At 46.4% G+C, this 26175-nt stretch overlaps 1 protein-coding gene across 1 annotated transcript; it reads right to left on the bottom strand.

Annotated features, from left to right (window-relative positions):
* Window positions 1–11410: 11410 nt before the first annotated feature.
* On the bottom strand, window positions 11411–23767 carry LOC129836508 (protein Wnt-8b-like). Its single transcript, XM_055902794.1, has 7 exons — window positions 23550–23767; window positions 22662–22695; window positions 20915–21053; window positions 15971–16096; window positions 15533–15675; window positions 12817–12957; window positions 11411–12713 (listed from the first exon to the last, which is right to left on the bottom strand). Exons 1-7 carry the CDS (start codon window positions 23663–23665, stop codon window positions 12285–12287), a joined length of 1128 nt encoding a protein of 375 aa, XP_055758769.1. The 5' UTR covers window positions 23666–23767; the 3' UTR covers window positions 11411–12284.
* Between the last annotated feature and the right edge of the window lie 2408 nt (window positions 23768–26175).

Genomic DNA, 26175 nt, shown 5'->3' on the forward strand with positions numbered 1-26175 from the left:
TTACACATTTTTTCAAAAGGAATCTGGGATGATTACAGTTACTTTATTTTTGTAATATGATTTTTATTATTAATACCTGTTACATGTGATAAGTTACTAACCAACCCTGTGTGTGTGTATACTGTATACGTGTGTACGCACGTGCATACGTGACATCTGAACAGGAGTGCGTGTCTGCGTGAGTCTGTCCATGCATTTGTCCGCATGTGTGTTAGGTGGAGGGGATAGACAAATACTTTTGAAATGGTCTGTCAATATTTAAACATTGGTTACAGTACCCTCTTACTTTATTGACCCCTGGGTAAACTCTATGGTCACACTTTGAAGATAGCATTCTATTTGTATTGCACACCATTGACTTTGCTCAGTCGTCTGACCAGCTGATCAAGGCTATGTTTCTTTACTTTGTCTGTGTAACTTTGGCCAGTTTCTGTACCTTTTGTACCAACCACCTTAAAGGCCCACTCTTTTATATTTAGGAATTGAGGAGGGGGCCTTTAATAATTATTTTGCCATAAATACCACGTGATATTTTGTACTGTAAAACTTCCAGTTTCAAGTTTCAAAGTGTATTCGCCACATGCACAGGATACAACAGGTGTAAAACATTACAGTGAAATTCTTACCTTGAGAGCACTTTCCAACATGGCAGTCATAATAATAATATAGATAATAATAGAAATTAGAATAAAAAATAAAAGTCTGAATAAAAATCACACAAGAACTACAATGAGAGTTAAAGAAACAAGAATGCAAGTATTGTACATACAGGCCAGTGCCAGTAACTAATTCAATGTGCAGGGTACTGGCGTGGTTTGAGGTGGGTTTATACATAAAAAGTGTCTGGTAATAAGATATACATGTAAACAGGACTGAAAGTGACTGGTAGCAGGAATATATACAGTACTGTAAATACGTATGTGTCACGCCCTGGCTTTAGTATTCTTTGTTTTCTTTATTATTTTAGTTAGGTCAGGGTGTGACATGGGGAATGTTTGTGTTTTGTTGGTTTTGGGTGTTTCTATGGTAAAGGGGTTATTGGGTGTAGTATATGGGTTTGTGTTGAGTTCAGATGTCTAGCGTTGTCTATGTATGTTTAGTTATCTAGGAGAGTCTATGGTTACCTGAATGAGTTCCCAATTAGAGACAGCTGATTTCGGTTGTCTCTGATTGGGAGCCTTATTTAGGGTAGCCATAGGCTTTCATTCGATGTGAGTAGTTGTCTATGTGATACGTTTGTAGCCAGTGTGTGCACATCGTTGTTTAGCTTCACGATCGTTTTCTTGTTTTGTTTAGTGTTTAAGTGTTTTTGTTTCGTTTGCCTTCTTCATAAATAAAAAGGAGATGGCTTATTTTCCTAAAGCTGCGTTTTGGTCCGTCAATCCTCCACACGATCGTGACAGAACTACTCACCATTACAGGACCAAGCGGCATGGAAAGCGGCAACAGGACCTACCTACACAGGATTCGTGGACATGGGAGGAGATACTGGATGGTAAGGGGCCGTGGGCACAACCGGGAGAATATCGCCTTCCTCGTGAAGAGCTGGAGGCAGCTAAAGCCGAGAGGAGGCGATATGAGGAGGCAGCACGGAGACAAGGCTGGAAGCCCGTGAGTACAACCCAAAAATTTCTTGGGGGGGGCCTTAAAGGGAGTGTGGCGAAGTCAGGTAGGAAACCTGCGCCTACTCCCTGTACTTACCGTGGAGAGCGAGAGTACGGGCAGACACCGTGTTACGCAGTAGAGCGCACGGTGTCTCCTGTACGCGTGCATAGCCCGGTTCGGTACATTTCAGCTCCACGTATCGGCCGGGCTAGACTGAGCGTTGAGCCGTATGTCATGAAGCCGGCCCAACGCATCTGGTCACCAGTGCGTCTCCTCGGGCCGGCGTACATGGCACCAGCCTTACGCATGGTGTCCCCGGTTCGCCTACATAGGCCGGTGCGGGTTATTCCACCTCCCCGCACTGGTCAGGCGACGGGGAGCATACAACCAGGTAAGGTTGGGCAGGCTCGGCGCTCAAGGGAGCCAGTACGCCTGCACGGTCCGGTATTTCCGGCGCCACCTCCCCGCCCCAACCCAGTACCACCGGTGCCTCCTCCACGCACTAGCCATATGGTGCGTGTCTCCAGCCCTTTACCACCAGTGCCTAAACCACGCACCAAGCCTCCTGTGTGTCCCCAGAGTCCTGTGCGTCCTGTTGCTGCTCCCCGCACTAGCCCTGAGATGCGTGTCCCCAGCCCGGTGCCACCAGTCCCGGCACCACGCACCAGGCCTACAGTGCGCCTCAGCCGGCAGGAGTCTGCCGTCTGCACAGCGATGACTGAACTGCCCGTCTCCCCAGCGCCATCTGAGCCATCCGTCTCCCCAGCGCCATCTGAGCCATCCGTCTCCCCAGCGCCATCTGAGCCATCCGTCTCCCCAGCGCCATCTGAGCCGCCCGTCTGCCATGAGCCTGCTGAGCCGCCCGTCTGCCATGAGCCTGCTGAGCCGCCCGTCTGCCAGGAGCCGCTAGAGCCGCCAGCCAGACAGGAGCCGCTAGAGCCGCCAGCCAGACAGGAGCCGCTAGAGCCGCCAGCCAGACAGGAGCCGCTAGAGCCGCCAGCCAGACAGGAGCCGCTAGAGCCGCCAGCCAGACAGGAGCCGCTAGAGCCGCCAGCCAGACAGGAGCCGCTAGAGCCGCCAGCCAGACAGGAGCCGCTAGAGCCGCCAGCCAGACAGGAGCCGCTAGAGCCGCCAGCCAGACAGGAGCCGCTAGAGCCGCCAGCCAGACAGGAGCCGCTAGAGCCGCCAGCCAGACAGGAGCCGCCAGCCAGACAGGAGCCGCTAGAGCCGCCAGCCAGACAGGAGCCGCTAGAGCCGCCAGCCAGACAGGAGCCGCTAGAGCCGCCAGCCAGACAGGAGCCGCTAGAGCCGCCAGCCAGACAGGAGCCGCTAGAGCCGCCAGCCAGACAGGAGCCGCTAGAGCCGCCAGCCAGACAGGAGCCGCTAGAGCCGCCAGCCAGACAGGAGCCGCTAGAGCCGCCAGCCAGACAGGAGCCGCTAGAGCCGCCAGCCAGACAGGAGCCGCTAGAGCCGCCAGCCAGACAGGAGCCGCTAGAGCCGCCAGCCAGACAGGAGCCGCTAGAGCCGCCAGCCAGACAGGAGCCGCTAGAGCCGCCAGCCAGACAGGAGCCGCTAGAGCCGCCAGCCAGACAGGAGCCGCTAGAGCCGCCAGCCAGACAGGAGCCGCTAGAGCCGCCAGCCAGACAGGAGCCGCTAGAGCCGCCAGCCAGACAGGAGCCGCTAGAGCCGCCAGCCAGACAGGAGCCGCTAGAGCCGCCAGCCAGACATGAGCAGCCAGATCCGTCAGCCAGCCATGAGCAGCCAGATCCGTCAGCCAGCCATGAGCAGCCAGATCCGTCAGCCAGCCATGAGCAGCCAGATCCGTCAGCCAGCCATGAGCAGCCAGATCCGTCAGCCAGCCATGAGCAGCCAGATCCGTCAGCCAGCCATGAGCAGCCAGATCCGTCAGCCAGCCATGAGCAGCCAGATCCGTCAGCCAGCCATGAGCAGCCAGATCCGTCAGCTAGCCATGAGCAGCCAGATCCGGCAGCCAGCCATGAGCAGCCAGATCCGGCAGCCAGCCATGAGCAGCCAGATCCGGCAGCCAGCCATGAGCAGCCAGATCCGTCAGCCAGCCATGAGCAGCCAGATCCGTCAGCCAGCCATGAGCAGCCAGATCCGTCAGCCAGCCATGAGCAGCCAGATCCGTCAGCCAGCCATGAGCAGCCAGATCCGTCAGCTAGCCATGAGCAGCCAGATCCGTCAGCCAGCCATGGGCCATCCCTCAGTCCGGAGCTGCAGTCCCTCAGTCCGGAGCTGCAGTCCCTCAGTCCGGAGCTGCAGTCCCTCAGTCCGGAGCTGCAGTCCCTCAGTCCGGAGCTGCAGTCCCTCAGTCCGGAGCTGCAGTCCCTCAGTCCGGAGCTGCAGTCCCTCAGTCCGGAGCTGCAGTCCCTCAGTCCGGAGCTGCCCCTTATCCTGGTGCTGCCCCTTACCCTGGTACTGCCCCTTACCCTGGTACTGCCCCTTACCCTGGTACTGCCCCTTACCCTGGTACTGCCCCTTAGTCCGGAGCTGCCCCTTAGTCCAGAACTGCCCCTTAATGCAATGGGGTTAATGTGGAGGGGGGTCTTTTGGAGGAAGCTAAGGAGGCGGTTAGGGACTGTGGTGACGTGGGGACCACGACCAGAGCCGGAGCCGCCACCGTGGATGGAAGCCCACCCAGACCCTCCCCTAGACTGGTTTATGGTGCGCCCGGAGTTCGCACCTTAAGGGGGGGGTTATGTCACGCCCTGGCTTTAGTATTCTTTGTTTTCTTTATTATTTTAGTTAGGTCAGGGTGTGACATGGGGAATGTTTGTGTTTTGTTGGTTTTGGGTGTTTCTATGGTAAAGGGGTTATTGGGTGTAGTATATGGGTTTGTGTTGAGTTCAGATGTCTAGCGTTGTCTATGTATGTTTAGTTATCTAGGAGAGTCTATGGTTACCTGAATGAGTTCCCAATTAGAGACAGCTGATTTCGGTTGTCTCTGATTGGGAGCCTTATTTAGGGTAGCCATAGGCTTTCATTCGATGTGAGTAGTTGTCTATGTGATACGTTTGTAGCCAGTGTGTGCACATCGTTGTTTAGCTTCACGATCGTTTTCTTGTTTTGTTTAGTGTTTAAGTGTTTTTGTTTCGTTTGCCTTCTTCATAAATAAAAAGGAGATGGCTTATTTTCCTAAAGCTGCGTTTTGGTCCGTCAATCCTCCACACGATCGTGACAGTATGGTAATATATATATGTATACAGGAGTAATCGTGACCAGTAAGAGGTTAAATATATAAATACTAATGGTAATGGAAATCAATAATCAATGGACAGCAGCATAATGGTGTAATACATCTAATCAATAATAATTGTAGCAGGACCTTAGGTTGTGTCTGACTGGATAGAGACCTGTGGATGGGCATAGAGTCAGTGTGGATAGTCTGTGGGAGAGGGAGAGCAGTAGTTGTTAGCCATTTCATAGTCTTATGTCCAGGGGATAGAAGCTGTTTAGGAGTCTGTTTGTCCGAGCCTTGATGCACTGGTACCGCCTGCCAAACAGGAGCATGGAGAACAGTCCTTGATTTGGATGTTGGAGTTTTTTACAATGCCTAGATTTATTCTTAATAGGGAATAAATTACACTTTCAAAGTGAACTGATCCACATTTTCAAAGTGAAAGAAAAAGTCTAAAAAATATATATAAATTCATAAAAATGGAAAAACAAAGATGTCTTGATTGTGTATATCTTCACACCCCAAACTTGGTGGAAGTACCTTTGGGCAGCAATTACAGCAATTGCAGCTGCAAATCATTTTGAATAAGATTCTTCCAACTCCGCACAACTCTTAGGACAACATTAAATCCATTGTTTTTGACAAAATTGCTCAAGATCAGTAAATTGGGTTGGGAATCATTGATAGGCAGTATTATGAAAGGAAAGGAAAGGAAAGGGGGATACCTAGTCAGTTGTTCAACTGAATGCATTCAACTGAAATGTGTCTTTCACATTTAACCCAACCCCTCTGAATCAGAGAGGTGCAGGGGGCTGCCTTAATCGACTATGCAAACCATGTCTCTGATTTTCAAGCAAATTTAAGTCAGGACTGAACCCCTCAGAAACCCTCATCGCCTCTTGGAATACCATTCTGGTGTGTCTTTGGCATTAAAATGTGTGTAATTGTCCCATTGTCCCAAAACTCTATCCCAGGGTTAGACTGAGGCAGGTTTCCCTCTTACTTTTTACCTGAGCTTTGCGCCTTTAGTATTTATTTTGCTCCTGACAAATTCCCCAGTCCCTGACAGTGACAAGCATACCCATAACATGATGCTGCCACCACAATACTTGAAAATACAGAGGGTTTCACTGGATGTGACCCAAACCTGACATTTTTATTTTAAGGCAAAAAGTTAATTTATTTGCCATGTTGTCTTGCAGTATTACTTAAGGACCTTCTTGCAAAAGTAATTGATTATTTTAAATGTATTTTTAAAATAGGCTTCCTTCTTTTCACTTGTCATGCAGGCCAGTAATGTGGAGTGAATGCAAGGTTGTAAAATTGTGGTGGCAGCATCATGTTATGGGTATGCTTGTCCTCTCTGTTCTCTTTCTCCTTCTCCTTCATTGTCTGTCTATTAGCACCATTCAACCCCGGGACTGATGATGGCCTCCTGGTGTGTTCCCATACTCTATGTTTCCTGCTCTGGGCGGATCTGATCCATGCCTCTTCGCTTCCCATTCTCTTCCCATTCTCTTCCCTTTCTCCCCACAGATCTCACAGTAAAGGGATTGACTAGCCACCGTGCTGTGCTGAGACAGGGGTGCACATCTCTATCCTGCTGATACCCCACACCACGCTTTTTACTGAAGGTAGGTTTACTGTTGTACCTTCAACTCAACAATAGCAGATCAGAAACAGAACAATATAATAGCAATAGTAGTTATTAAACCATTCTTCTCATGGAATCCTGCGACGGTCTCTGTCTCTTGTCTCCTGACCTCTCTTTTATTTGGCTTTGCTCTCTCTCTCTCATCCATAGTGACCCTGGCCCCTCTGGCTGTTGTGTGTCCAGATCCACTAAGCCTACAATCCTATTAGTTAGAGATTCCAGGAGGCATTAAATGCAATTGTCCTATTTTCCATGCCTTGTATCATCACTTGAGCGAAATTGTCATTTTTCTCCTGTCATCTGTCTGTTATTCTTTTTCCGATTGAGATTGAAACAACGGCTGTAAGAGACAGGCAGTATGCAGTGTATAAAGGGTTCATTTTAAAAGGAAAGTTAACGGAGCAATGTTAAATTATTGTTATGTGTCAAACTGAATGATTGTTCACTCATCTTTAGATAAGTATAGTTATAGTCTTTAAGTACATGCATACAAACTGGAATTTCCAGCAGAAGTTCCAAGACAGACACATTCTAGAATGAATCGCAAATAAAATTATATTGTCATGGAATGTTTGAAACCATAATTGAAGACAGTTTGCCAATCCCTTGACATCTCTGGCTCTGCTTTCAATCTGCCAGTGTCAATCTGCTTCCAGTGCCACCAGAACTGCAGAATCTATTGACCCTCCGGGAATTGAGAGAGAGTGGATCTTTAATCTCTCCCTCTTCAGTGTCATCTCTGCCTCTCCTCCACCTCAGGCTCATGCCTCAGAGCAAACTGGACCTGGCAGAACCAGCCCCCCCCCCCCCCCCCCCCCTAACCCCTCTGAGTGTTGGACGAGAGGAGGCGGAAGTTCAGCACCCGAGGTCAGAGTGTGCTTCACTCTCCGGAGGGAGGTCTGTTGTGTGTGAACCGTGTTGCACGCTGCATTCTGCATGTGAAACATAGGTGTTCGTGTGAGAACCTAACCTTGTCTCACACTGGTTTTTTTTGTGTGTGTGTGTGTGTGTGTGTGTGTGTGTGTGTGTGTGTGTGTGTGTGTGTGTGTGTGTGTGTGTGTGTGTGTGTGTGTGTGAGAGAGAGAGAGAACCGTGGCCGTATGATAGCCCAACTGAAGTTACACCACACACAATTATAACGTTTCCCAGAGCATTTCCATGTACAGGTAACTGCCAAAATAGAGGAAAAACCAACATAAAGTGTCTTAATAGGGCATTGGGACACCACAAGCCGCCAAAATAGCTTCAATGGACCTTGTCATAGATTCTACAAGTGTCTGGAACTCTATTGGAGGGATGCGACACCATTCTTCCACAATAAATTCCATAATTCTGTGTTTTGTTGATGGTGGTGAACGCTGTCTCAGGCACAGCTCCAGAATCTCCAATAAGTGTTTAATTGCGTTGAGATCTGGTGACTGAGACGGTCATGGCATACAGTATGGTTTCTATCATTTTCATGATCATCAAACCATTCAGGGACCCCTCGTTCCCTGTGGATGGTAGCATTGCCATGGTAGCCAAAATAATGACCTGCCCAGCATTTTTATACATGGCCCTAAGCATGATGGGATGTTAATTGCTCAATTAACTCAGGAACCATACCTGTGGGGAAGCACCTGCTTTCAATAGACTTTGTATCCCTCATTTACTCCAGTGTTTCCATTATTTTTGGCAGTTACCTGTACGTTGCTTGACGTCAAGTTCCTTAATTTCTTCATACATTATTTCTTCCAGACATCAATGTGATTGTAACGTAAAAGCAGAGAGTCAGGAAGCAGGTGGAGATGGTGAGTTTAATAATAATGAACATCGACAGTTACAAAACAAGAGAAGCTTCTGGACATGAAAACTGAACCAATACTGCCTGAAGAGTGATGCTAGAATGTGCTAGATAAAGGTGGAGTAATCAGGGTAGCGATGGAGTCCAGGTGTGCCTCATGATGGGGGTTGACAGGTGTGCGTAATGGGGGTTGACAGGTGTGCATAATGCGGGTTGACAGGTGTGAGTAATGGGGGTTGACAGGTGTGAGTAATGGGGGTTGACAGGTGTGAGTAATGGGGATTGACAGGTGTGCGTAATGGGGGTTGACAGGTGTGCGTAATGGGGGTTGACAGGTGTGAGTAATGAGGGTTGACAGGTGTGAGTAATAGGGGTTGACAGGTGTGCATAATGGGGGTTGACAGGTGTGTGTAATGGGGGCTGACAGGTGTGCATAGTGGGGTTTGACAAGTGTGCGTAATGGGAGTTGACACGTGTGAGTAATGGGGGTTGACACGTGTGAGTAATGGGGGTTGACAGGTGTGAGTAATGGGGGTTGACAGGTGTGCGTAATGGGGGTTGACAGGTGTGAGTAATGGGGGTTGACAGGTGTGAGTAATGGGGGTTGACAGGTGTGAGTAATGGGGGTTGACAGGTGTGAGTAATGGGGGTTGACAGGTGTGAGTAATGGGGGTTGACAGGTGTGAGTGATGAGGGTTGACAGGTGTGCGTAATGGGGGTTGACAGGTGTGTGTAATGGGGGTTGACAGGTGTGAGTGATGAGGGTTGACAGGTGTGAGTAATGGGGGTTGACAGGTGTGAGTGATGAGGGTTGACAGGTGTGAGTAATGGGGGTTGACAGGTGTGAGTAATGGGGGTTGACAGGTGTGAGTAATGGGGGTTGACAGGTGTGAGTAATGGGGGTTGACAGGTGTGAGTAATGGGGGTTGACAGGTGTGCGTAATGGGGGTTGACAGGTATGTGTGATGGGGGTTGCCAGGACCGGTGATTAGTAGACAGACGATGTTGACCGTGTGATTAGGTGATTAGGTGCAGTGTGAGGCAAGGTTGAGAGGGTCAGCCAGTGCAGTGCTATGTACAGCTTTAGGCTTTAGGACCCTGAGGTGCTCCTAGTCCAGAAGTAGCCAGAGTCTTCATAACTGTATGATCGACTAAACTTACATCTCCTGGCTCAGCTGTGTCAGTGCACGTACGTGTATGTGTGTGTGTGTGTGTGTGTGTGTGTGTGTGTGTGTGTGTGTGTGTGTGTGTGTGTGTGTGAAACTGAAGACCAGGAGGATCTAAACGAAAGGCTCCCCAGGTTCAATTATTAAGCATGATATTATCTTCTGACAGATTCGCCTTGGTTGCACCAACAGAACGGGATTAGTCCACTGTTTTAAATCACTTCTCTTTCATCTTTCCCCCCGAGCGCAATCGCTTGTGACTGACCGGGGTAGATGGTGTCACAGGAGGTCTGACGGTCTGGGTATTAACCAACTCAAAGTGTTCGGTTGGGTCGGCTGCTGTGTGGGGTTTTCATTCTTCCCACAGTTCCACTCCTACAGGCAGTGTCTCTGTCAGCAGGGCCGGGTTCATTAGGCACCAAACGGAAGAAACCGGACTGAAACAGGGAGGGACTACATGGACTTTTCCATAAAGAAAGGTTCAGTTTAATTTTCGGTTGCAAAACGTTTGAAACTTTGTCCACTGCATACCCTAACAAACACAACCTATTTACAAAATGTTCTGTTGAGTGCCCTAATGAACACAATGCAGATCTTGTACTGGACCTCAGCATAACATTTATGGTGACTCTTTAGAGGGCCAATCCTACCTTCATGTATTGATGTCAATGGGAGACTTGCACAAATATTCTTGTTATATGCGCACAGATGAGTGATTACAGAGAATTGCTCTGCTGGGCATGCCACCCCCTAGCTCCATCCAGCCAACAGGGCTCATTTAATGAGGGGTGTGTTCTGTCTCTGAGTTTCTGATCATTATTTCGTAAAAAATATGTCAACAAGGTGTTTCCTTGACACTTTATTGGACAGAAAGACGAGGGTGCAGAAATGAACTGCCCCTACTCTCAATAGGGGCTCCTAATCTCCTCTTTCAGGTCCCATCTCGTCTGGAGGGCCTTGTCGGGCTGCCATGCACTACCGTCTTCCCCCAGCCCTGGCACCCTCTTTAGGCTACCACAGGTGGGGTGGTGGGTGGGTATCCACCCTGGCAATTTGTTTATCAAACCCACTTGTTGTGGGCACAATACTTGAACTAACTTGTATTGAGGGAACAGTGTGAATCCGTGCAAAACCTTTTCCCAAAGCCCTTTTGAAGGCGGCAGTCCATTGAGCCAGTGGAAGAGGAGAGGGGATTAAGTGGCTCGGCAGTGGCGCATTTCCGAGAGGGCTGATTAGCTCGACGCTCATTGTTAAATTAAGCAAAGGAAGGCCCTAGAGTAGAGAAAGGTAGGTGAACCGAGGAGGCTGAGGGGGCCCAGGAATGAAACAGCCAGCAGGAAGCCACTGGCGAGTTCTCGGAGAAGGAAGGCAACTCCACCATGTTTTCCTAACAGTTTTTGTCCGAACTCACCACTCACTCCTAAGGAGGGGTAGAGTGAAAAGGAGATTAGCATACAAAATTAGAGGCGGGGTGGGTGATTTTAAGGATTTTTAAGGGCAACTTGTCTGGCTTCTTCGTGTTTCCCCCCCCCCACCATGCACTCTGTCTGGACAAAGTTAATTAAACTAGTATTAAACTGTAAAGAAAGTTCTGAGCTCCAGGGCGTTAGGAGAGGCTCTTTGAGGATTACACGTACGAGGGGCAGAAATAAATAGGAGATATTTGTCAAGGCGTAATTGAGAAAGGCGTGAAGGAAGAGTCCAATGAAAAGTTTTCTGTTGTTGTTAATTTGTCCCAGAGGGTTATCAGATCCCCAAGTGAACAATGTAACAAGACACAGGTTGTGTTGTAGCCTACCACTGCTGAACATTGGTGATTTTTATGTCACACAGGGGGAATATAAGAAATAATCATGCATTCGATTTAAACACTTCTGAAATTAATGGATGTGAAATGGGTGATGGGCATGCTCAATAAATTAATATAATAGGGGGTTGTAGATTATACTTTTTTAATTACAAAAGTTTTAAAGAAAATATCAACAATAAAGCAACAACTTGGGAAAAATGTGCAATAAATTAACAATATACAGAACAAAGTGCATTTTATTTACAATTAAATACATCCTTAAGGCCGGGCTGGGAAGGGAGGGGAGGGGAAGGCTGGTCAGGGCTGGGGAGGGCTGGTCAGGGTTGGTCAGGGCTGGGGAGGGCTGGTCATTGTAGGGAAGTGGATGAGTGGAATGTGCCCCGAAGTCTCTTCTTCTTTTTTCAAACATACAGTATAATCTCAATATCTGTTGTGATACATGCTTGACAAACTACTGGGATGCTTTGAGCTCAGGTACTGCCACGCGTAGAGAGAGCTTGGGTTGGAGTTGTTATCATGACAGGAAGGAATGTCTGATAAACTGACCAATCAGAAATGGCATAGCTCATTGGTGGTACTTATGACAATAAATAAGATGTTGTTAAGGTATGCCGTGGACTGACCATTTAGGAAGAGTTGTTCAAGCTATCAAATATGAAGGAGATTATTCAGTGCGGCCGTATGTAACATGCTTTATATGCCCAATGACTTCTAATGATATATATAATTGGGGGGGGAAAGATATACATATATATACTGTTAAATATATGTATACCATCAGTTCTAGACAAGTAATAGTTACCCATCTTTTTCTATCATGTAGTTTTATCAACATGTTTTTTTTACACATTTACTCCCCCACTATTAAATGTTTGATTAGGATAATAACAATACTAGTCTTACTCAATAAATACATTTTCAATTATGTCTTTAGAACAAAAGTGTGTTGTAGAAATGTTTGAGAGGGGCACAGTTTCGGTGCACAGAGGTCTGTGAAAATCCGCTTGTGAGAAGGCATGGCATGTGGCAGTGATGATGATGATGATGGTGAGGAAGATGGATGCCGCTCAGTGCTTCTTCTTCAGCCTCAGGTTCTTCCTACGGCTTCCGCCGCTCTCGTTCTTCCCCCTCTGCCCCCCATTCTTCACGCAGAAGTACTTGGTCACTGTCTTGCGGCACTGCTCGCACTTTACCGCGCAGCACCAGTGGAACTTGCAATTGCAACTCGACACCAGCTCCGCCTTCCTCTCCTCCACAGCTAAACCACACTCCCCGCACAGCCTCTTGCAGCTACGCTTCTCCCACTTATTTAGGCTCTTGCCCTTCTTCAGGCACTCTCTGCCCTCTGTGCCAGGCAGGCCCAGGGTACGGTTCTCCAGGCAGTAGTCTGGGGAGTCCTCTAAGTGGACCAGTTCTTTACGAGAGATGGAGCTGAAGGTCTCAGCAATGGCACCTCGACTGGCTGCACTGTTCCCGGCCCCCCGGAGCAGGTCCACCTTGAATGAAAGAATAAATTAATGAATGATAGAATTAATTTTATGTGGTGTCTTTAGAGTGCTTATAAACATTATTGTTTAATATAAACAATATATACTGTACCTTCAGTGCTCGGTGGTACTTCTCCTTCAGATAGTTTCCCACCTCCCTGAAATCTGGGAGCTGTAACCAGCAGGTCTGTGTGGCGCAGGACCCAGAGACGCCATGGCACTTACACGTCTTCTGCATAGTCCCTTTCACTGCCTGGGAAGGAGAGGAAAGGGAAGGAGTGGAGGGAGGGGTTGAGGAAGGAAGGAAGGAAGGAAGGAAGGAAGGAAGGAATTAAGGAAGGAAGGAAGGAAGGAAAGCAGGGGGGGGGAGAGAGGGAGGGAGCGAGAGAGTCTTTGGTTAAGCTTTTCTACAGTCTGTGATTCACTTGGAAAAAATGGTAATTACATTTTTTTTTTCACCTTTATTTAACCAGGTAGGCAAGTTGAGAACAAGTTCTCATTTACAATTGCGACCTGGTCAAGATAAAGCAAAGCAGTTCGACACATACAACAACACAGAGTTACACATGGAGTAAAACAAACATACAGTCAATAATACAGTAGAAAAATAAGTCTATATACAATGTGAGCAAATGAGGTGAGATAAGGGAGGTAAAGGCAAAAAAGGCCATGGTGGCGAAGTAAATACAATATAGCAAGTAAAACACTGGAATGGTAGATTTGCAGTGGAAGAATGTGCAAAGTAGAGATAGAAATAATGGGGTGCAAAGGAGCAAAATAAATAAATAAATACAGTAGGGGAAGTGGTAGTTGTTTGGGCTAAATTATAGATGGGCTATGTACAGGTGCAGTAATCTGTGAGCTGCTCTGACAGCTGGTGCTTAAAGCTAGTGAGGGAGATAAGTGTTTCCAGTTTCAGAGATTTTGTAGTTCATTCCAATCATTCCATTGGCAGCAGAGAACTGGAAGGAGAGGCGGCCAAAGGAAGAATTGGTTTTGGGGGTGACCAGAGAGATATACCTGCTGGAGCGCGTGCTACAGGTGGGTGCTGCTATGGTGACCAGCGAGCTAAGATAATGGGGGACTTTACCTAGCATGGTCTTGTAGATGACCTGGAGTCAGTGGGTTTGGCGACGAGTATGAAGCGAGGGCCAGCCAACGAGAGCGTACAGGTCGCAGTGGTGGGTAGTATATGGGGCTTTGGTGACAAAACGGATGGCACTGTGGTAGACTGCATCCAATTTATTGAGTAGGGTATTGGAGGCTATTTTGTAAATGACATCGCCGAAGTCGAGGCTCGGTAGGATGGTCAGTTTTACGAGGGTATGTTTGGCAGCATGAGTGAAGGATGATTTGTTGTGAACTAGGAATAATAACATGAAAATTACAGAAATGAAGTAAATACTGTGTAAACTCCAGACAGAATCTGTTGTTGCCATTTAATTATTATGTAAATACCAGGCAAATACCAGGTGAAACAGGAGTGTAGAAAAATGTATAATTACTCAGACTTCTTTTTAAGATGGGGACGTGGCAACATTGTCTGATTTGGTCTCAGGAAATCAGTTGTGTAAGTATATGTGGCTGAGTATGAATTTGTTTTAAAGAATCAGTTGTGTAATGTGAAGACCATTGGCTCTTGATTGATGTGTTGTCAAATGAACCCATTGCACACTCAAGCCTTCCCATTTGACAAAAAGACGATGTATTTACTAAGGGAGAAAGGTTAGGTTCAAGGTTCATGCTGGAGTTTTTGTGGTCCCCCTCAATATTTCCTGACTTCACCCCGACACAGATGTCAACAGATGTCGGTTGAAAAGGAACATTTATTTTCGGGGGGGGGGGGGGAGCTTTCTCGCGAGGTGAGTGCCGAATCAAAGTTTCACATTGAGACACTGACTGTCCCTCCTGGAATGAGAGGAGTATTTATTAGGCAAAGCCATTGTCAACATGTTTTCTGCCATGAATACACCCAATGAAGAGTCTACGGAGAGTCTATTGAGTGGCAAAATGAAAAAAGGGTGAATTTCTTTTTGTTACAATGATGCTCCAGGTGCCGTGGGGCTCGGAGGGGCAACGAGGCCCCAACAGGAGGGCTCCTAGGTAGGGTAAACAAAGACTACTCCAGCCTCTCGCTTGTGGTCCTCCGTCCCTGACTAAGGACTCCTTAGGGACCACACAAAGACCAACAGAATAAATGTTGGATGCTTATTGCAAGAATAAAACTAAAAACTAAAAACTACTTAAAGAAAGCGGGCAGGCATAATACTGGCCCTGGTCTGCAGTGTGTGGCACCATGGGATACTCTAATTAAGAACTAGCATCAGTGATCCTGAGATTCTGAAACTTAAGACTTGTCATAATAAAGGACATTCATTGACTGGTAAACAGGCCCTTGTGGTACAGCGAACACACTGTGGTTATTGGAGGACAAGTGGCACCTCACTTATGGGGACGTGAAAGGGATGCTTGGGTGGTATGCTTGCTGTATGCTGTAATACTCAATGAGCAGACTGAGAAAGAAAGAAATGATTCTAAAGGTACTTTACATTGAGCAGTCGGTCAGTTGGGGGTTGAGTGGGAAACTCAAATATCTGACCCTCCACCTTGAACTACAAGAGCTCCCTCCTATGGCAATTGCACTGATTCAATCTCAACATGATCTGGGGTTTCAGAACAACCAGAAAACCAAGCTCTAAATCTATCTGGAATCATGATAATATTTCACTATATCATCAAAGTTTTTTAAATTGTATGGTATTGAGGGATAACTTACCCCTTCCATCACCAAGGTGTAAAGTTAAAGTAAAGTTAACTAAATACTGTACCTTGCGTCCAGCCTCGTTGTTGTGGAGGTTCATGGCGGCCCGTGCATCCTGGCCTGTCTCCAGCGTGTCAACAAACTGCTTGGAGATGGCCTCACCGAACCCCACGTTGTCACTGCAGCCCCCCCACTGCCAGCCTGTACCCCCTGGGGACACAAGCAGGAGACATCAGTTTGTCTGTATGAGAGAATGGCTCACCATTTGTGATGAAAAAACATGGAAGGGTATTATTTCCAAGGTACTTGAAAAACTACCTGTTTTGTTGTTTTGCCTACAACCGAATCACATTGCATGAATACAAAACATTGTGAATACAACACAGTGTGAATACAACGCAGCGTGAATACAACACAGCGTGAATACAACACAATGTGTACACAGCTGTTTCATCTATGCAAGTCTTGTAATGATCTGTGTGTGGATTTTTAAATCTTCTCTTACCCCTTTGTCCGTTCCTGGTGTCATCACAGGCACAGTTGTCAAAGTCCCCCAGACTGCAGTTCCTCGTCAGAGTGTACATGACCCCTGCTGAACTGATGGCATGGACAAATGCTGTCTCCCTGTTCGCTGTGGAAAAAAACATATATTATATATAACATAATATATTATTATATCATAGTCACTTTACAAATGACCTCGACTAACCTGTACCCTTGCACATTGACTCGGTACCCACTGTATATAGCCTCGTTATTGTTATGTAAATGATATTTGATTTAGTAGCAATGATTACTGAACTGATGGCAAGGACCAACGCTGTCTCTCAGTTCGGTGTGGACAAAAAACAAATATTATATATAATATTATATGACATTATAGCAGTAATGATTACTGAACTGATGGCAAGGACAAACGCTGTCTCTCTGTTCGCTGTGTGTGAGAGAGACATTTTAAATGCACTCAGGAATACCTTCTCCTGAAGAGGTCATTCCTCTCCTCTAGTCATTATCTTCAGAGTGGGGATTCTATTTCAACGCCTCTCACTCAACAGTATCCTTTATCTCCTATCTCTCCTGTTAATTAACACATTGGTTCTAATTGCCATTGGCGTGCCATATTTTCGCAAGGCCCCTGAGCAGTGTCCTGTTGATGGGTGGCTCAGTAGGATGTTGTGAATTGGATTTGTAGCATAGTTTTAGCCAGGGTGACCGTGGGGTTGTGTTGTTTTAGCCAGGTTGACCGTGGGGTTGCTGTTGTTTTAGCCAGGGCGACCGTGGGGTTGCTGTTGTTTTAGCCAGGGTGACCGTGGGGTTGCTGTAGTTTTAGCCAGGGTGACCGTGGGGTTGCTGTAGTTTTAGCCAGGGTGACTGTGGGGTTGTGTTGTTTTAGCCAGGGTGACCGTGGGGTTGCTGTTGTTTTAGCCAGGGTGACCGTGGGGTTGCTGTTGTTTTAGCCAGGGTGACCGTGGGGTTGCTTTTTGTTTTAGCCAGGGTGACCGTGGGGTTGCTGTTGTTTTAGCCAGGGTGACCGTGGGGTTGCTTTTTGTTTTAGCCAGGGTGACCGTGGGGTTGCTGTTGTTTTAGCCAGGGTGACAGCGGGGTTGTGTTGTTTTAGCCAGGGTGACCGTGGGGTTGCTGTTGTTTTAGCCAGGGTGACCGTGGGGTTGCTGTTGTTTTAGCCAGGGTGACCGTGGGGTTGCTGTTGTTTTAGCCAGGGTGACCGTGGGGTTGCTGTTGTTTTAGCCAGGGTGACCGTGGGGTTGCTGTTGTTTTAGCCAGGGTGACCGTGGGGTTGTGTTGTTTTAGCCAGGGTGACCGTGGGGTTGCTGTTGTTTTAGCCAGGGTGACCGTGGGGTTGCTGTTGTTTTAGCCAGGGTGACCGTGGAGTTGCTGTTGTTTTAGCCAGGGTGACCGTGGAGTTGCTGTAGTTTTAGCCAGGGTGACCGTGGGGTTGTGTTGTTTTAGCCAGGGTGACCGTGGGGTTGCTGTTGTTTTAGCCAGGGTGACCGTGGGGTTGTGTTGTTTTAGCCAGGGTGACCGTGGGGTTGCTGTTGTTTTAGCCAGGGTGACCGTGGGGTTGCTGTAGTTTTAGCCAGGGTGACCATGGGGTTGCTGTTGTTTTAGCCAGGGTGACCGTGGAGTTGCTGTAGTTTTAGCCAGGGTGACCATGGGGTTGCTGTTGTTTTAGCCAGGGTGACCGTGGAGTTGCTGTAGTTTTAGCCGGGGTGACCGTGGAGTTGCTGTAGTTTTAGCCGGGGTGACCGTGGGGTTGCTGTAGTTTTAGCCAGGGTGACCGTGGAGTTGCTGTAGTTTTAGCCAGGGTGACAGTGGGGTTGCTGTTGTTTTAGCCAGGGTGACAGTGGGGTTGCTGTTGTTTTAGCCAGGGTGACAGTGGAGTTGCTGTTGTTTTAGCCAGGGTGACAGTGGGGTTGTGTTGTTTTAGCCAGGGTGGCCGTGGGGTTGCTGTAGTTTTAGCCAGGGTGACCGTGGGGTTGTGTTGTTTTAGCCAGGGTGACCGTGGGGTTGCTGTAGTTTTAGCCAGGGTGACCATGGGGTTGCTGTTGTTTTAGCCAGGGTGACCGTGGAGTTGCTGTAGTTTTAGCCAGGGTGACCATGGGGTTGCTGTTGTTTTAGCCAGGGTGACCGTGGAGTTGCTGTAGTTTTAGCCAGGGTGACCGTGGAGTTGCTGTAGTTTTAGCCAGGGTGACCGTGGGGTTGCTGTAGTTTTAGCCAGGGTGACCGTGGAGTTGCTGTAGTTTTAGCCAGGGTGACCGTGGGGTTGCTGTTGTTTTAGCCAGGGTGACAGTGGGGTTGCTGTTGTTTTAGCCAGGGTGACAGTGGAGTTGCTGTTGTTTTAGCCAGGGTGACAGTGGGGTTGTGTTGTTTTAGCCAGGGTGGCCGTGGGGTTGCTGTAGTTTTAGCCAGGGTGACAGTGGGGTTGTGTTGTTTTAGCCAGGGTGACAGTGGGGTTGCTGTTGTTTTAGCCAGGGTGACCGTGGGGTTGCTGTTGTTTTAGCCAGGGTGACTGTGGGGTTGCTGTTGTTTTAGCCAGGGGGAGAGTGGGGTTGTGTTGTTTTAGCCAGGGTGACCGTGGGGTTGTGTTGTTTTAGCCAGGGTGACCGTGGGGTTGCTGTACTTTTAGCCAGGGTGACAGTGGGGTTGCTGTTGTTTTAGCCAGGGTGACCGTGGGGTTGTGCTGTTTTAGCCAGGGTGACCGTGGGGTTGCTGTTGTTTTAGCCAGGGTGACCGTGGAGTTGCTAGTGTTTTAGCCAGGGTGACTGTGGGGTTGCTGTTGTTTTAGCCAGGGTGACCGTGGAGTTGCTGTTGTTTTAGCCAGGGTGACAGCGGGGTTGCTGTTGTTTTAGCCAGGGTGACCATGGGGTTGCTGTTGTTTTAGCCAGGGTGACAGTGGGGTTGCTGTTGTTTTAGCCAGGGTGACAGCGGGGTTGCTGTTGTTTTAGCCAGGGTGACTGTGGGGTTGCTGTTGTTTTAGCCAGGGTGACCGTGGAGTTGCTAGTGTTTTAGCCAGGGTGACTGTGGGGTTGCTTTTGTTTTAGCCAGGGTGAGAGTGGGGTTGGGTGTTTTTAGCCAGGGTGACCGTGGGGTTGTGTTGTTTTAGCCAGGGTGACCGTGGGGTTGTGTTGTTTTAGCCAGGGTGACAGTGGGGTTGTGTTGTTTTAGCCAGGGTGACCGTGGGGTTGTGTTGTTTTAGCCAGGGTGACAGTGGGGTTGTGTTGTTTTAGCCAGGGTGACCGTGGAGTTGCTGTAGTTTTAGCCAGGGTGACCATGGGGTTGCTGTTGTTTTAGCCAGGGTGACCGTGGGGTTGCTGTAGTTTTAGCCAGGGTGACCGTGGGGTTGTGTTGTTTTAGCCAGGGTGACCGTGGGGTTGCTGTTGTTTTAGCCAGGGTGACCGTGGGGTTGCTGTACTTTTAGCCAGGGTGACCGTGGGGTTGCTGTTGTTTTAGCCAGGGTGACCGTGGAGTTGCTGTAGTTTTAGCCAGGGTGACCATGGGGTTGCTGTTGTTTTAGCCAGGGTGACCGTGGAGTTGCTGTTGATTTAGCCAGGGTGACAGTGGGGTTGTGTTGTTTTAGCCAGGGTGGCCGTGGGGTTGCTGTAGTTTTAGCCAGGGTGACAGTGGGGTTGTGTTGTTTTAGCCAGGGTGACAGTGGGGTTGCTGTTGTTTTAGCCAGGGTGACCGTTGGGTTGCTGTTGTTTTAGCCAGGGTGACTGTGGGGTTGCTGTAGTTTTAGCCAGGGTGACAGTGGGGTTGTGTTGTTTTAGCCAGGGTGACAGTGGGGTTGCTGTTGTTTTAGCCAGGGTGACCGTTGGGTTGCTGTTGTTTTAGCCAGGGTGACTGTGGGGTTGCTGTTGTTTTAGCCAGGGTGACCGTGGAGTTGCTAGTGTTTTAGCCAGGGTGACCGTGGGGTTGCTGTTGTTTTAGCCAGGGTGAGAGTGGGGTTGTGTTGTTTTAGCCAGGGTGACCGTGGGGTTGTGTTGTTTTAGCCAGGGTGACCGTGGGGTTGCTGTTGTTTTAGCCAGGGTGACAGTGGGGTTGCTGTTGTTTTAGCCAGGGTGACTGTGGGGTTGCTGTTGTTTTAGCCAGGGTGACCGTCGAGTTGCTAGTGTTTTAGCCAGGGTGACCGTGGGGTTGCTGTTGTTTTAGCCAGGGTGAGAGTGGGGTTGTGTTGTTTTAGCCAGGGTGACTGTGGGGTTGCTGTTGTTTTAGCCAGGGTGAGAGTGGGGTTGTGTTGTTTTAGCCAGGGTGAGAGTGGGGTCGCTGTTGTTTTAGCCAGGGTGACCGTGGGGTTGCTGTTGTTTTAGCCAGGGTGACCGTGGGGTTGCTGTTGTTTTAACCAGGGTGACCTTGGAGTTGCTAGTGTTTTAGCCAGGGTGACTGTGGGGTTGCTGTTGTTTTAGCCAGGGTGAGAGTGGGGTTGTGTTGTTTTAGCCAGGGTGACCGTGGGGTTGCTGTTGATTCAGCCAGGGCGACCGTGGGGTTGTGCTGTTTTAGCCAGGGTGAGAGTGGGGCTTGCTGTTGATTTAGCCAGGGTGACAGTGGGGTTGCTGTTGTTTTAGCCAGGGCGACTGTGGGGTTGCTGTTGATTTAGCCAGGGTGAGAGTGGGGTTGCTGTGGTTTTAGCCAGGGTGACCGTGGGGCTTGCTGTTGATTTAGCCAGGGTGACAGTGGGGTTGTGTTGTTTTAGCCAGGGCGACCGTGGGATTGCTGTTGATTTAGGCGAGGCGACCATGGCGGCTGTTGGTTTGCTGTAATGATCCTTTTGACTGATGAATCTAATGACTAAACAAACAAACGCCATCCTTCGGTCTGTTATTAAAGGGCAGATCAAATGAGTCAGCATATACAGTACTACATTACTTTTGAACATTTAGTGTCCTACATATCTTCTGGTCAAAAATAGTACACTATATTCATTGGCTCTTACCGCTGCGGAGGCTTCTGTGTGTGGACAGCTGCAGGGCTCTCTCAGGGCAGTTCCATCGGTCCCAGGCAAACTGATACTTACACTCCTCGATGCCGCTCTGAGCCCCGGCCGCTACGCTGCTGGAGTAAATCAGGTACACCTTGAGGAACACAGAGTATATCATCAGGTCCCTTAAAACTGAATAGGTTCAATCATGACCATGGGAAGCAACACATTCTAGGGACATTTACTTCCATAACCCTAAAAGTCGTAGTGTATACAAGATTTTTTTTTTTTTTAACAACGGTGGGAAAAGTCTTAATACAATATTAATTCCACTTTTTTAACCTGTTTCACAACCCCTGAATGAGTTGGAATCCCAAGCCCTATTCTTTACAAGTTCACTATGTCCACTTGGCTTGTTCGCCTAGCTCTCTGGTCCTTGTTGAGACTGTGTGAATGATATGTCTCAAGTGGCTTGTGCAGAGACTGAGCCACCACCTCTCTGCTTCTCACTGCGGTCTGGTGGGCTAATGATGACCACCCACCACATCGTAGTACTGCACAGGCCAGTACTGCCTTCCCTGCCACTACTGCCTGTAGTTTATTCACACGCAACACACATTATCTAATGCCTCTCTTCCTCTAGTCTAGTCTAGATCTATCAACCCAGGGAATCCTACTGCCTCTAGTCTAGATCTATCAATCCAGGGAATCCTACTGCCTCTAGTCTAGATCTATCAATCTAGGGACCTCTACTGCCTAGCCTAGATCTATAGGTCCCTGAGTTGATAGAGCCAGCCTGGTCTCATAGACTAGACACAACATAGTAAATGTGAATCTTGGACACTCAAATTAGAATGATATGTTACGTTTGGTATGGTTACATAAGGCAGATGGTTACTTAAGGAAAAAATGAAAGTAGGGTCGTTGGTCGGACCTATAACGCAAACGTCTAGCGACCCAAAGGTTGCAAGTTCGAAAGTCATCATGGACAACTTTAGTATTTTAGGTAATTAACAACTTTTCAACTACTTACTAGTTTTTAGCTATTTTGCAACTACTTATCATGTTATCTAACCCTTCCCCTAATCCTAACCCTAACGCGTTAACCTAACTTCTAAACTTAACCCTAACCTTAACCCCTAACCCCTAGCCTAGCTAACATTAGCCAGCTAGCTAATGTTAGCCACCTAGCTAGAACTCGTAACATATCATAGGTTTTGCAAATTCGCAACATATTGTATGTTTTGCAAATTCGTAACATATATAATACGAATTGTATACAAATTGTATACAAATGGATACATACCATACAAAACGTAACATATCATACTAAAGGAGCATCTTTGATTTACATATAGAATAGAATAATTGCTCTAAGACCAGGTTGCCTCTATACACACTGAACAAATAACTCTCCATGCCTCTACTATCTCAGCCCATGGACATTCAAAACTTCTCAGCCTTAATAGAGTCAAGAGCCATAGATAGAAACCCAAAAGGTCACCATTACACTGATTAGGCCTACCCTTGCTGTTGTTACAACAAATCAATGATGAAAGGACATATTTATATTTATATGTACCCATGACAATCTCATTCTGGAGAAATGCAGTCTATTTAGAAACAGAGGGGAAAGAGAGTAACGTTCGCAGACAGCAATATGAGATCCTTACAGGGGTGGTCTTTGCTCTCTTTTTGGAGATAGGGAAGAAGGGAAGGGAAAGAGGGATCTGGCCAGAAGATCAAAAGAATGTTGGCTTACCTTAGGTCCAGTCATAAGGAAATTATTCACTGACCTGGAAGAGGAGACAGCTTATTAACTCTGGGAATTAAGAGTTGTCCTTCAGCCAGGGCAGGAATTCCACAGCTCCCTCACTTAAGTCTCTCATTAGTTATCTTTAATAACATTTAATAACATGGTACGATAGCATCATTGGCTATCTTAAATAACATGGTACTGAAGCATTTATTAGCATACTCTCAGAAATTCCGTGTCCTTCAGTAAAGGGAGGGATTTCTTTGCTCCCTCATTAGATAACTATCTTTAATAAAATGTAATAAGATGGTACTAAACCATCATCAATCTAAATCATTGTCTCCCATATGAATGAAACCCCCGCCTGCTGGTCCATAACCATGCTGGTAAAGTGACATTTCTTGGGGATGTTATATCCAAAATACCTAAAATAAAGCCCTACGCTAATTATGATAAAAGTATTAATTTATACTGACAAAATACATTGTTACTGGTCACATACACAAAAACTCAAGAAAATACAGTGGGATGAAAGTATATTCATGAGTAATAAACATGCAACAAACAAGAATTTTAGGAAAAGATTTAATTATAATCATTTAATAATTGTCCATGCCTACATTCCCATAAAGGAAAATCAAGAAGCCTAACTGTTTCCCAGTCCTGCACCAAATGATGTCATTTGGTAAACAATTTTGGAAGGTAAAAAAACTGAACAGAAACTCACTTTAATTTGATCAGTAAATAGAAAAACATTTCAACATATAAATCATGGAATTATTTATACATTCCAATAGGCCTATGTACCAATATTTCATGAACGACCTTCCTATCACATAGATTGCATCAAATCAATGAGGCAATCACAAATAATCCAAAATGGTTCAAACTCACCAGCTGCAGCAAGACGTTGTCATGTGAGACATCAAAATTAAGATACAGTAAAAGACCTCCAAATGCATGAACATCCTGCCAGAAGAGACGAGAGAGGATAGAGGTGGCATGCACATTCAGCAGCTCTCTAAAGGAGAAGAGAGGATATGGCGAGAGGCTACCAACCCTACATACATACACAACTCCACTGGCTGTATATGCCAAGGTTCTCATGCGGGACTCACCCGAGGGGGGCTCTGAAACGGACCCACTCTCATCCCAACAAGAGATTATCTACTTAATTAAAGATGTTCCCCTTCTTACTCCCTCGACCAATCAGAAGGAGCACACCGAGGAGAGACTGAAATGATCAAAAGGGCACCCTGGGCCTCGCGCGGACAAATAGCAGCCCGAAATCTCTTTTTCGTTGCGCGGCCTTCTGAAGGAATCAGGATAAAGTTAATTAATATTAAACCGTCTGAAAACGACTGATCTCTAATAGATCTGTCGGTGTTTGCGCCCTGAAAAATGTATTTACACACCGTCTTGAAAGAGTTTGATACAGTGGGAGCTGGTAACCGTCACGGATTACTGGTATTATATCAATGGAACAAACATGAGATGTTATTTGGATACTGTGTGATTTTTGGAGAGTTGTGCTTTTTTGGAATTTTGCCCGATTTTGCAAATGCCACGTCCGATTTAATCAATTGTTGTCCCTCTAAAAACAAACATAGCCTAGGCCTAATTAACATCCCATTGTTTTAAATTCAATGTTGAAGCATTGTTGACATTTTACATTTTCAAGAAGGCGCTCAGTTTCCCCCAAGTTATTTTCGAATTTTTGATGTAAAAGAAAATATAGGCCTATTAAAACGAATTTTAAATGATTTAACCAAAAATACATTTTAGGGAAATAGTTTTAAATCAACATCAGATAGCCTATTCATATTGATAATTGTAGCCTAACATAATCAATCATGCACTAACATTTCCACATCAGTAAGATCCAAATTAATTAGAGATCGAGTATTCATATTGATTGTTTTGGTGGTGGTAAGGTATATTAGATCCCTTAACAATGAACTGAAGGCATATTATGCCTTCTCGAAAATGAGTTGATAATTAGCCTAATACAAATCGAGGAAAAAACTTGTTTATTTATAGCATAAATTGCTAGGTTTACATTCAATTGTCAACAGATTTTCATGAAAATATTTTAATTCCAGAAAACTGACTTGTTGTGGATTTAAAAAAAAACAGTACGTAATCACAGTGCACACAAAATGTACTTTCTCTGCTTAAGTTTCCATGTACCAAATAGCATTTTAAAGTTCAGTGTTTTCCATCACATTTTAAGCTCTACTGATATTTTGTCACAAAAACTGTTATATTAAATAGCAAATGTGCCTCTTTGGTCTTGCCATGTGCGCTCTAGCCAACAGTTTGCAGATACAGTGCAGGTAGGCTGTGTGGCTAGTCTTACAGTACATGATGAGATTATTATGGATAAGAGCAATAATATTTTTATTTGTCAAATGGCAGTCAAGCATCAATCAGCATGTCACCAGAATAAGACCCTCAATATTTATTGGAAAGGAGCATCAAGATCACCTTGCACTTTCACCACCCTGTCAAATTCATCATAAATTATTTCATCTGTAGCCGAATAAACGGCATGCTTTCCCAACAAGTAATAGTGGGAAGACCACACAGGTCATCATTTGACTCTAAGTTTAATTAGATATTATGGTTATTATATCAATATTTGCCCATAAAAGCGTTTCCACCCCAATTTCTCGCATAATTAATGTTACTGACACAAAAAGATCCCACGATGTCAAATGAACGAACAAATTATCTGTTGGCATTCATAAAATAGTGCCGAAACGTCCTGTTTCCGTCACAGCTGTAGTAAGGAAAGTGCAAGTGATGTGCTTGATGCTCCTTTCCAATAAATATTGAGGGTCATATTCTGGTGACATGATGATTGATGTGGCTGCCTTTGATAAATAAAAATATTATCCCTCTTATCCATAATAATCTCATAATGTAGGTAGTTTACCAGCACTGTATCCGAAAACTGTTGAGTAGTTGTCTAGAGCGCTCGTCAAATCCAGAGTGGGCACATTTGCTATATAACGCAACAGTTTTTGTTACTAAACCATCAGTCGAGTTGAAATGTGATGGAAACCCATTTAACTTGTATGTTTTATTCTGTACATGGGAATTTAATGCAAAGATTTTTATGTGCACTACGTCATCACGCACATACTTTTATCCCGCAATAAGTCAGTTTTATGAAAAAACATCTCTTGTGGGAAAATGTGCATATTATTTTATGCACATTTAAAAATATTCACATGAAAATCAGTCGCACATTGGATGGAAACCTAGCTAGTGTTGCAAATTACTGTTGCGCATTACCGGCAATGTCCTTCCTCAAAATTATGACATTAGTCCTTTATGATAATTCCAAGCCCACTAGCTAAATTTCCATCCAATTTGCAACAGATTTTCGTGCGAATATTCTGAAATCCGCATAAAAACATGTGCATTTCCCCACCACATATGTGTTTCCATAAAATGGACTTGTTGCCGATAAAAGGCTGTGCGTGGTGACATAGTGGGCCTACACATACAAGTA

Source organism: Salvelinus fontinalis, chromosome 37 (genome assembly GCF_029448725.1).
Source record: "Salvelinus fontinalis isolate EN_2023a chromosome 37, ASM2944872v1, whole genome shotgun sequence".
Lineage (NCBI taxonomy): Eukaryota > Metazoa > Chordata > Actinopteri > Salmoniformes > Salmonidae > Salvelinus > Salvelinus fontinalis.

Bases quoted from the DNA above. Each gene is read 5' to 3' on its own strand.
- LOC129836508 (XM_055902794.1), bottom strand. From the start codon at position 23,665: ATGTGCATGCCACCTCTATCCTCTCTCGTCTCTTCTGGCAGGATGTTC. The intron at 22,696-23,549 runs GTGAGTTTGAAC...CTCCTCTTCCAG, and splicing joins ACAACGTCTTGCTGCAGCTG to GTCAGTGAATAATTTCCTTA. The intron at 21,054-22,661 runs GTAAGCCAACAT...GTGTTCCTCAAG, and splicing joins TCCTTATGACTGGACCTAAG to GTGTACCTGATTTACTCCAG.